General features: G+C 46.4%; 1 protein-coding gene across 1 annotated transcript in view; it reads right to left on the bottom strand.

Moving 5' to 3' along the window:
* Nucleotides 1-12,105, bottom strand: part of BLTP3A (bridge-like lipid transfer protein family member 3A) — a 55,422-nt gene that overhangs the window by 6,260 nt on the left and 37,057 nt on the right. The window contains exons 9-17 of the mRNA XM_065403661.1: nt 10,664-10,750; nt 9,817-9,981; nt 9,040-9,194; nt 7,899-8,034; nt 7,046-7,239; nt 4,681-6,236; nt 2,989-3,185; nt 383-537; nt 127-277 (exon numbers count right to left, since the gene is read on the bottom strand). Of these exons, the coding sequence (XP_065259733.1) occupies nt 127-277; nt 383-537; nt 2,989-3,185; nt 4,681-6,236; nt 7,046-7,239; nt 7,899-8,034; nt 9,040-9,194; nt 9,817-9,981; nt 10,664-10,750 (2,796 nt within the window). The remainder of the gene's footprint in view (nt 1-126; nt 278-382; nt 538-2,988; nt 3,186-4,680; nt 6,237-7,045; nt 7,240-7,898; nt 8,035-9,039; nt 9,195-9,816; nt 9,982-10,663; nt 10,751-12,105) is intronic.

Below are 12,105 nucleotides of genomic sequence, written 5' to 3' on the forward strand. Positions count from 1 at the left end.
ATTTCACAGACATTGTTACTGCCAATGAACACTGAAAACAATATTTACAGTTCATGGCTCCCTAATAACAACCAGTGCCTGATGCTCTGGTTTCAAAGCCAACAGGTCCAAAGGTCAGCATCTTACCCACACAACTGCTTTGTAGATACTGCCACATTCCAATATTGCCCAACTGCTCTAGAGTAACCTCCATAACTTGTACAGCAAGTGACAGATCATCGCCTTTTGCCTCTATCCCGCAGTTCACCTCATTCATTTTCAGCACCAGAACAGAGACCTGAAACGGCAAGTCACAGTACCACTTGTCAAAATAGCTACATTTCCCCCTTTGAAAGGTTCCTTTAAAGAAAGACTTTAGGGAGAGGGAGGAAAGAAATCTGACCAGCTGAAGGCTAGGGTCTTCTCCACTCTGAGAAGCTGAGCTGTTCATGTCAGGCGTCCCTCTATCCTCATCTTCTACCATTGGGCTTGCTCTGCTGCCTGCATCATGAAGGTCCTGAAGAAGTTGTCCCGGGGTGAGGGAATCCAGGCTATGCTCTGAAAACAGATTATGAATACTCAGATATGGTTCCACTTTGCCACCTTCCTGAAAACCATCAAAAGCACCTTGGATTGATTTAATTTAAAAATAGAAAGCTCAAATGACACACTTATTGTAATCCCCAACACCACACTTTGCCCTTCTACAGCACCTTTACAAATATTCCACCTACCTATGTACTTCTATACCACTAATCACTGTAATATCCAAGTGCCTTAGAATTCTAACATGAATACAAAAGGATTACGCTTCTGTCCTTCTGTCCACCACATGCCCTTCTGAAACCCAGGAGGGCTGTGTATTTTTGTTATATTTAAGTGTATTTATTTGGGGGAATGGTAGGCTAAAGAAGTGGGTTCTGAACATTGTGTTCTGCAGGTCCCGAGATTCATGGTCATTCTGATTCTTCCCAATAGTGATATGTACAGTCACAGACCAGCTGCCCAGGGGCTGCCTCTTGCAGTCAGTCTCAAAGTTGGCACTCCCATTGTTGTAGAGAAACATACCCATTATGGGAGGTTATGACCATGCAGAGTGAGCCACTCAGGTAGTGTGGGCCCACCCATGGAGGGCTTAGAATATATAATCTTGATTTTAGTAAAGCTTTTAATACGGTCTTGCATGACCTCGTAAATAAACTAGGGAAATACAACTTAGATGGAGCTACTATAAGGTGGGTGCAAACCTGGTTGGAAAACCGTTCCCAGAGAGTAGTTATCAGTGATTCACAGTCATGCAGGAAGGGCATAAGGAGTGGGGTCCCGCAGGGATCAGGTCTGGGTCCGGTTCTGTTCAATATCTTCATCAATGATTTAGATAATGGCATAGAGAGTACACTTCTAAAGTTTGCGGATGATACCAAACTGGGAGGGGTTGTAAGTGCTTTGGTGAATAGGATTAAAATTCAAAATGATCTGGACAAACTGGAGAAATGGTCTGAAGTAAATAGGATGAAATTCAATAAGGACAAATGCAAAGTACTCCATTTAGGAAGGAACAATCAGTTGGACACATACAAAATGGGAAATGACTGCCTAGGAAGGAGTACTGCGGAAAGGGATCTGGAGGTCATAGTGGACCACAAGCTAAATGAGAGTCAACAGTGTAACACTGTTGCAAAAAAAGTGAACATCATTTTGGGACGTATTAGCAGGAGTGTTGTAAGCAAGACACCAGCGGCGGCTCCAGGCACCAGCGCTCCAAGCGCGTGCCTGGGGCGGCAAGCCGCGGGGGGCACCCTGCCGGTCCCTGTGAGGGCAGCCGGTAGGCAGCCTTCGGCGGCATGCCTGCGGGAGGTCCGCCGGTCCCGCGGCTTTGGCGGCAATTCGGCGGCGGGTACGCCGAAGCCGCGGGACTGGCAGACCTCCCGCAGGCATGCGGCCGAAGGCAGCCTGCCTGCCGTGCTTGGGACGGCAAAAAAGCTAGAGCCGCCCCTACAAGACACAAGAAGTAATTCTTCTGCTGTACTCTATGCTGATTAGGCCTCAACTGGAGTATTGTGTCCAGTTCTGGGCACCACATTTCAGGAAAGATGTGGACAAATTGGAGAAAGTCCAGAGAAGAGCAAAAAAATGATTAAAGGGCTAGAAAACACAACCTATGAGGGAAGATTTAAAAAACTGGGTTTGTTTAGTCTAGAGAAGAGAAGACTGAGGGGGAGTTTGCAAGTACATAAAAAGTTGTTACAAGGAGGAGGGAGAAGAATTGTTCTTCTTAACTTCTGAGGATAGGACAAGAAGCAATGGGCTGAAATTGCAGCAAGGGAGGTCTGGTTGGACATTAGGAAAAACTTCCTAACTGTCAGGGTGGTTAAGCACTGGAATAAATTGCCTAGGGAGGTTGTGGAATCTCCATCACTGGAAATTTTTAAGAGCAGGTTAGATAAATACCTGTCAGAGGTGGTTTAGATAATACTTAGTCCTGCCATGAGTGCAGGGGACTGGACTAGATGACCTCTCGAGGTCCCTTCCAGTCCTATGATTCTATGATTAATGAATGAAGCCTCTTAACTTCCCAGTGAGGTAGGTAACTATCCCTCCCATTTTACAGATGAGGAAACAGAGGAAGTGACTAGCCCACAGTCATGCAACAAGATTGTGGCAGAACTGGGAATAGAATCCAGATCTCCGAAGTCCCAGTTCCATGTTTTAACCCCTCTCTAGAGCTAACTCCACATTTTGAGTGTGCCAGTGACCATACCATACAGATACCAGCAAGGTTCTCTTAGACTCTACTTGCCCTACAGCTTCTTTCATAGAGAAGGCATCTCAAAAATCAGTATCGGAGAGATCCATACTGGGTGAACGGCCAGGAGTAAGTAATGGACAGGATCAGTTAGAGACAGACAGTGGGATCCCTAGTATACATCACTCCATTGGCTACATCAGAGATCAATTTGGCTGTGTGAACTAATAATGGAAGAAAGCCATACAGGCAGTTCTAGTTACCAGGGTCCATGAGCATCACGAAGCCATCACTGCCATCACTGTCCACAGACAGCCTGTCTTCGGGGCAGTTCCCGTCTAGGGAGGCGGCATCAAAGGAATGCTGGGATGCAGTCCTCTTCATGGAGAAGAAATGCATTCGGCTGCTGCTGCCGCCCACAGGGGTTGCTGTCCCCTCTTCAGCTTTAGACATAGGCTCCCTACCAAAAACCCACAGAAACAGACAGCTTAGCCTTCAGGCACTAAATTCATTATTACAGTTACACTGTTTCTATATTAAACAATACAATGTTATCAGCACAGCTTGTGGCTTCATTTAGAATTGTCAGGGATGGAATGGTGGGCAAAGTGGAGTGAAACAGAAAATGTAATCCTATTTATCCACAGCAGAGACAGTGACAGTGCAAGCTTCCTGCAATGCCCCATCCAGTCATCTCAGTCCAATCCCGGAGGGGCCACCACTGCAGGAGAGAGAAAACTTAGGACTTCAGTTCGTGCCTTCTCTGCTGTATCTACCAGCATGGGGACCTGTTATATTCAAGCTGATAGTGGCTTGTGTGGACACCTGTCTACAGGGACTCAGACTGAGCTCTACCCAGACATTTCACCAAGGCTACTAAACAGCCATCAGGTAACTTGAGCTAGGATTGAACTAGCAACCTGGAGATGAAAGGCTCCGAGTCGCATTACCAACTGCCTGCACTATCCCAGCCAACCTAGTCCCCAGCTCTCTGTATTACCTCGGGAAGAATGATTGGAATGGGACCAGCTGTAGACACAAGCTCACTAAGAACTGAACTGGGAATCACCAACACATCCCAAAGGCAGTTAAACATCTGTCGGTTGGTCAGAATTTTAGGTCATGGATAATCTGGGCTGCACTACACTGATAACAAAGAAGTGAAAGGTTCCTGTATCCCTTGAGCCATCCAGTCCTCAAGGAAAGACTCTTACCTGGTGATGTGTCTTAACATCTTGCACCCCCGTCATATGGGGAACAGAGAGAAAGTCACAGGAATAGTGAGAAGGGAGAAGTGGGCTTACCCTGGCAGGAGGGGATGGTTAGGGGTCTAACCGTACAACACCTGATAGACGTTAGTCATGTCATTTAATGCACTACTAGAAGATGCTCAGATACTACCATGATAAGCGCAGTATAAGAACCTACATTGAATAGAACAGATATTGGATTTATCTACACTACCTGGAAGCATAGATTCAAATTTTTGCAGCAGGATCTACAATATACGACATAGTTTACTATGTGCTGGTGTTTTAGATGAGACCTTAAGAACCAGGGTCCTGCCTTCTCTTAAATGTTAAAATCATGAGATCTTTAAAAAAGAATAGGGATTTGCCCAGGCATCCTTGGCCAAAATTCCCTCCTACTATTGCACAGCAAACTGCATGCTGCCCTCCATCCCAGAAGTGGCAACATTACAGCAATGAAAGGTGCTAGAGCCTATGGGATGTGCAGAATCTTGGATCCAAGCCACTAGCAAGAGGAAGGAAGCTGTCAGCCAACATTTTGCCCCCTTCCCAGAAAGTGAATGGCTTGCAATTTTAAAGATCATTCAGAGGGAAAGATGAACTTCTAAAGGGGAGAGGAAACGTGGATGTGTCACTGTTAAACTCCACCCCCCCCCCTCAGCTTTGCTGTTGCTGTTCGGAAGGGCGAGAGGAGAAATCACTCACTTGGTTGGGGGTAGAGAGAGCATTTTCTGCATGGTAGAAGCCATCTTCTCCCGGCTCAGACTGAAAGCGTCTTTAGTTATAGACATGGCTTCCTTTGTGAGGTCCATGGTCACGTGCAGGGCTTCCTTAGTGGCATCCTTAGTCATATGCAGTGCGCTTGATAATTCTACATCTAGGTTCTTCAAGGGGATGAGTTCTGCCTGCTCTTTGAGAGGGATGTCTCTACTCTCTAATGGTGGTGCCTCTGAGGACTGGCTGGAAGAAAGGGCAAGAGGGGTTTGAGAGTGGCTGCTGGGCTCGCTCAGTCTCTCTGTATCCAGGGCTTCTACGGCTTCATGTGCTTCCTCAACTGGTCCCCTCTCCGCCATGCTCTTGCTCTGTGGATCTGCTGTGTCAGCTGCTCCCAGAGCTCCATCACTCAAGGATCCTGGCAGTCTCTCTGGCAACACGGTCATGCTCACATCCGTGTTTTCAATCCCGCTGTCTTCCAGGACTTTTGAGGGGCTGCTCACTTCCTTCTCTGACCTGGCATCTGATTTCAGCTCCTTCTCTTCAGTAGCCAGCCCCTCCCTGCTGTCTGAGGGTGAGAGCTCAGATTCTATCAGGCTCGTTGTATCAGAGTCTATGGACCTGGCTTCTGAGCCAGAGCCTGGGATGGGATGCATGAGCAGGGCCATTTCGGCACTGTTGAACATGATGCCCATGCATGCAGTCACGGGTTCTAAGGGAGATCCGGCCAATTCCTGTGTATCTTGGGCCAACTGCTCCTGCAGTGCCTGCAAAATTTCCTTCATCCTGAGCAGCACCAGGTATTGGTAGTGGTTGAGCCGCATTTTCACATGAGCCGTCGAGTACGCAAGCACGTGAATATCAGCAGAGGCTTCCATCTCTTGAGCATCGTCTCTGCCATCATCACAGTCACATTCTCCCAAGATGTCCTTTGCCCCCGGGACCTTGTTAATGCTTTTCAGGTCCTGCTCAGTCTTTGATCTTTGGCAGAGCCCAGGCTGTCTGGTACGGTCCTGGTATTTGGCATGATTACTAAAGCTAGCAGAAGGCTTGATTTTCAATTCTGAGGCAGCAGAGGCCTGCAGCTTGGACACCTGAGCTTGCTCCCATCTCTTGGGAAGGCAAACCCAAATGGAGAGGGGGAAAGGGTCAATAAAGTTAAGAGCTCTGCCCTTTGAACTCTCAGCCCCCTCAAAGTCCAGGGAGATCTGGGTGAAGTAAACAGACCACAGGTCTTCAGAAGCAGAGGTCCTCCAAGTTGAATGGGCGAAGCCGGTACATTTCTGGGCTTTGGCTTCCACCTGATATGCATGGCGTAGAAAGAGTGTGTGGAGGATGCTGAAGTTGTTCTGAGACTTTGGGAACTGGGTGTAGGTGGAGTGGAAGAACTCTGAATTGGCAAATCTGCGAAAGATGTTCTGGAGGGCTGAGCAGCTGCAGTGAGGGTCGTAGCGTGAGTTGGTGGCAGTCATCTCCGAGGTGTGAATGGAGAGGGCCTTGGGACGGTCCCGATGATCAGTTACTTTCTTCTCCACCGGGATGCTTAGCTTCAGTGAGGGGGAATAAATAAGAAGGGGAGAGATTAGCAGCCCATTCCAGGAAAGTATATTGCACTTAGCACAGTGATATCTGTGCTATCACTCCTAGCACATATTCTGAGAATGACATACATTCAGAACAACTGGTTTTTTGAAGTGTATTTTGTTCTGAAAGGTGAAAAGGTGCCAGCCCAATAGCACCAGTGACTGAAGTCCTTTATTTACTAACCACAGCTTGGGCACCAGCAGTACAAGCTTATCCCACCCTGCCTCCACCCGTGTGCCCACATCTGGAAGGACCCACCTCTAGGGGAGAGAAGGGAATTTTGTCTCCAAGGCCCATTTGGGCCTTAGCCTGTCTGCCAAGACTGCCAACAACAAGGCTAGCCAGCGCCAAATGCAGTAGGATTTCAGTGCTGTGGACATTTGTCCACTGGGCACTGGTGTGAGACTCACCAACTCATTTATATAGGCCAAACAGCCACCAGACAGCAACAACTTTCAATTACTACTGCTTTAGCTGTCTTTGAATTGGCAACCTAGAGGAGAAAGACTCAATATACTACACCCTTTAGCCATGCATCCCTCCTCTTAAGCATCAACTTTCCTCCTCGCTCCAGGCTGGCTCTAAGCATGTGTTCCTCCATCCACAGATCACAAATCGAAATTAATAGCAGTAGGGGCCAGTCTAGAAAGATGGAGTTTTCATTCTCCTCTCATTCTGGGCTGCCATTGTACCGTGGTCTCTCACTATTTTATCTTCAAGAAAGGGAGCAGGAAACCACTGCAGACTAGGGCAGGAAGGAAGTGAATGGTACCTTCAGCCTAAAGCCATCCAGTCGGACATCAACATGCTCATCCCGCTTTCCCGAGTCCTCCAGCTTGTAAATGGCTTTGAACTGCTCCAGGCTGCGATAGAGATCTAGGAAGAAGAGATTTGCCCAGAGCATGCTCTCTGCGTCCAGAGTAAACATCAGGCCATTCAGCTGCAGGTAAAGGTTTGGGCATGGAACTAGAGAGGATGAGAAAGGGACAATTAAAGACGCTGAAGTGGTTTGAGCATGGCTAGCTAAAGCCTTTAGAGAAAGCATTCAGTATTCACCACAGTCCGAGAACATTAGGGTGGCAGGGGAAGAGACCATACACTGCTGTAATACTGTGCATTGATAAGGCTGCCTCATATTCAAGGATCTTAAAGTGCTTTAAGGACATGAATTAAGCTGCACAACACCCCTGTGAGATGGATACTTATATCAGAGGAAGAAACTGAGGCACAAAGGCAAAGTAACTCAGCCGAGTTCACAGTGAGTGAGTGGTAGATCCAGGAACAGAACTCAGATTCTCCTGATTCCTGTACTAGTGCAAAAGAAAGAACCAGAACACCAAGACTTGAACAGACAGAAACTGGGGTTTATTTTCAGTAAGCATGTGGGCAAATTATTGTCACACAAATTTAATCCTCCCTCTTAGAGGAAATTTACCCAGGATTCCAGAAGAGTGCAAAAAATCAACATATACACAGACAGAAGAACATCAGGAGACTAAACAAGAACAGAGATGCAAAGAAACTGACTCCCTAGTAGCTGTAAGGTGATTATGTATCAGGAGAGTTAAAGATGGGTTGGTTCCTTAGGAAGTTCACCAAGTGAGGTGCTAACTTTATTGCATTACCTGGAAATTCCTGATTGTCTGGGAAGTAATACTCTGTGAACTCGATATGAATTGCAGAGACCTGGTCTGGAAGGGATTTCCTGCTGCAGGAAAGCAAGGTGGAAGGTTTCTTACTCTGCTGACCAGCTGTGGAAACCTGAACAACAAAGACAAGTAGTTGCACTGCAGTCAGTTAGAAAAGTGACTGTTCATATAGCATCACTGTTTCCCATATTCATCCTCTCTCAAAGATTCATTCCTGCATCAGATATGCTCAGTTTACAAAATCAGAAAAATTGTCTTTCAAATGCAAGCACCTCCAACTCAAATCAGGATCTGAAAATCCAGCTGGGAGCTTTGAATCTTTATGCCTCCTGCATCACCACCAATACAAGATGTGGCAATCAGAAGTTAATGGACAATTCTATTGATAGAGACCAGGTGGGTGAAGTAGTATCTTTTAGTGGACCAACTTCTGTTGGTTGAAGGGACAGAAGTTGGTCCAATAAAAGATCTTGCCTCACCCACCTTGTCTCTCTCAGATCCTGAGACCAAACCGGCTACAACACTGCAAACAAATTCTATTGATGACATGAGGCAGAACAGAATCCATCTCACTCTCTCGAAACTCTGCAGGGTTTACAGGAGGGGTGTGTGAGACAGACAGTGCGGAAAGTTTTCTGAAGCATCTGGTATTGGTCACACTGTCAGAAACAGGATTCTGGATTAGATAGATCTTGGGTCTGATCCAGCCTGGCAATTCTTATGTTGCTGTCAGTGAAGACACTTACCAAGAAACACGCTCACTAATTTCTCAAATACATAAAACATTATTTGCTCAGAGCTGGGCAAGGGGTTGATCAAGGTGTGGAGGGAAAGCCACCCCAGCTTTGTAGTGTGAGCTGCAACAGAAACAGCAGTTTTGGCTGCAATTTGCTTTGAGTTTTGGGGTTCTTTTGAGCCCGTGTTTGGTTCAGAAGATACGAGCAGTATCTAACAGAGACCTGCCAGGACCGGTGAATGCTGCAGCTACAGAGTCTTGTTTGGCTCTGGTTACACACTAGGTTTTATGTGCTTTGTGGTTTAATATGGTATCAGATTAAATAGTTTGTTCCAAAACTAAGATTGTACTTAGAACAATGGATGAGAGCCTCCTCCCCACCTGATGAATGTCCAGGTCATCCACTCGGACTACCACGCAGCTGGATCGGAGACGGTTCCATGAAGGGTGCCGAAGCTGCGGTAAGCTTGCAGGAGGTGCACGTGTTTGGGGGCAGCCTTTCTTTGGGGGGCTTTTGTGAGGACTGGACAAAGTGTCTGGGGGGGGAAAAAGTTCAAAATCACATCAGCCACAATTTAATTCATCTCCTTAGCAACCAGTTGGAGGTGTTAAACATCAAACCCACAAGCGGTCTTTAGGAGGCACATGTGTTTATTGGTTAGAAATAATGGACCCAGAGTTGGATACAAATGGGCAAAACTAAGTAATGAAAGCTTAGGGTTTTATGAGGAAAGAATACAGTCAAAGGTGTGTGTACTCTGTGGCAAAATCAACCTAAATTCTGCAGCAAGGACTCAAGGATTCTGTGGCACTCAGACAGCTTCATATACATTCAAACATAGACAGGTTTCCTGGACTAGTTATGAAAATGAATACCACAATCTGTCCAGTAGTCCATGTGTCACTCATTTGGATATTAAGTTCATTGTATTTTACTCTGTCCCTATATTTGCAATTTTTCATGTGCCACAGATTTTTGTACTGATAACTCATTGCTGCATTGTACAAGTTTTTGGTTGTTGTTTTTTAAAGAGGAAGTAGCCCCTGTGGTAGGGATGACTCTCTTTTGCCCAAATCACTAGTAAGTACGTCTGTTAATCTCTTTCGTAAAGTGGAGGCAACCGAAAGAAAACCCCCAAATTAATCCAACAGTGCTACCTGGTTGCTTTTTGAAGGGAGACCCTGGAGTCTTGGTGGATCCAGCGTCCATTTCTTCACAGTGCTTCTCCATCTTGCTTTGAAATTCATTCACCAGCTTCTTTGCCCACTGTCCCTGAGTCTCCATGGTCTCACAGTACTTCACCCAATGCTTGCAGGTGTCTCCTGCAGAACAAACAAACACAAGGTGGCTTTTCAGAGGAGGTTCTTGTGGCTTGGATCAGCACCCGAACCCTTAGTACCCCTACTCACACGTGCACCTTTTAAATGCTCTCCTCCAACTGGGACCACCACTGACACATGCAGAGCTGCATGGCCGGAGGACTCCCTTTAAACAATGCAGGCTTCCTCGTAGCACAGCTGCCCATGCCTGCGAGGGTTCCAGATGCAAGAGTTTCTTTGCAGGTGCCATTTCTCCCCTCTAAGACCACCACCTTTTCCACTGTGAGGGGTCCTGAGTTACACACAACTGCTACTGGGTTCCTCCTGGGCCTAATCCCTTACACTGAAGCCCCTTCAAGCTGACCAGACTCATATAGGAACCAGATCCAGAGCTTAGGCAACGGGAAAGTTGGGGGATCCAAGGGTTTAACCTTATGACTTTATGACAGAGAGCAAAGTGTTCCCTTCCTCGTAGCCTGGCTCCTTTTATCCTGAGGGGTAAGGGTGCCATTCACCCATAAAGAAGTGAATTGGATTAGCCCTGCAAAGGGGATTCAAGTCACAAGACCTCTCTGCACAACCTTCCTCGCAGTCTGCTTCAACCCACAATCTTGTAGCAACACGTTTCCTCATCATCTCTCTTTTTATCCTCTTCATGAATGAGGAAAGAACAAACTCCCCTTACCTGTCCAGTGGAAGGGATAATAGTCAAAAGCCATTCTCCTGAAGGTGAGCTGCATTGCACCTCCCATCACCCCATGCTTTGAGGAGCCTGTGGGAAGACAGAATAAAGAACATCTGCATATCAGCTGTGCAAGCCAAGTCCTAACTGAGGGGAATTCAGAGCAACTTTGCATAACTCCCTGAGTCGCTACTGTACCAGCATCTCACTTTGGTGTTAGAGGGCACTGTACTGCAAGCGGTACTGGAACCTTCTTTTACATGAGACATAAAATCCTGCTCATTAAAGGATCCCACAGCCCTTTTTATACCAGAAGATGCCAACCTGGGGCCATGGCTAAATTCTAATTAGAGTCATTACTTTCTCTCTCTCTAAAATTCCCCTGAGGTTTCAGCTGGCTATATAAAGTGGTGTTCTCCATGTGCTGTCCTGAATGGCTGGTAAGAATTGATAAGCCCTGCTGAATAGTTGCCACATTCCATTCCAGAGGTGACTGCATTTCTGTGATGTGTGAGTAATCCCTGTATATATATGGTACAGTTTGCAAAGCATTTGGGGATCCCATGGCATGAAAGGGGCTATATAAAAGGATACCATTTTAAGGTAAGATGCTGCAATCATTATACCTCCTTTTAGGTTTGGCACCATCTCCCATGATCATCTAGGCCAGGAAACAGAATATGGAATGAAACTGACTAACCATTAGTACCATCAAGAAAACTAGTGCACCACACACAAAACTGCAGAGCACCCCTGGCAGTTACGGTTCTCACCACTATAACCAACAATATGGTAACAAAATAAAGAGGACAACGCAGCTTTGGGCTGCATATGCTGAGGCTTTAAATCACAGGGTTTATTACCAGCCTGTTCTCTCTATATGGCTCTGATGAAAGTCCAGCTGGAATACTGTGTGTACTGTAGTTCCAGGCAACTCAGCAACAAGAAAAGGAGACAAACTGGAGCAAGCTCAGAGAAAAGCAACAGTAATGATCAGAGGGCATTGAATTATGAGGAAAGATTTATAGAAATAAATATCTAGAGCTTGGCTAAGGGACAACCAAGATTGCAAGGAGAGCAGGGGACTGGAAGAGGGGCACATGCTACTTCAAACAGGGAGGGAGAGGAATCATGCAGTAAGGCCCACTGGGATAAACTAGGAGGAATGGGATTAAAATCTAAAAAGGCCAATTTTAAACTGAATTACTGGGAAAGCACTCCTGGCAGAGAGATCTGCTAGACTGGGGAATGGTCTTGCAAGGGAAGTGGGGAAGCCCCATTGCCTAGCCCATTTAAAACTAGGCTAGCTAAATTACCAGAAAATAAATGGTAAGGAACAATCCCATACTGACCAAGTGAGATGAGCTATTAGACCATCTAATCTACCTCTTCAGTCGGTGACAGATTGTTCCCTATTGCGTATTCTCTAGTGCTTTGTCCAAGCC

The sequence above is a fragment of the Emys orbicularis genome, chromosome 4 (genome assembly GCF_028017835.1).
Source record: "Emys orbicularis isolate rEmyOrb1 chromosome 4, rEmyOrb1.hap1, whole genome shotgun sequence".
In the NCBI taxonomy this organism is placed as follows: Eukaryota; Metazoa; Chordata; order Testudines; family Emydidae; genus Emys; species Emys orbicularis.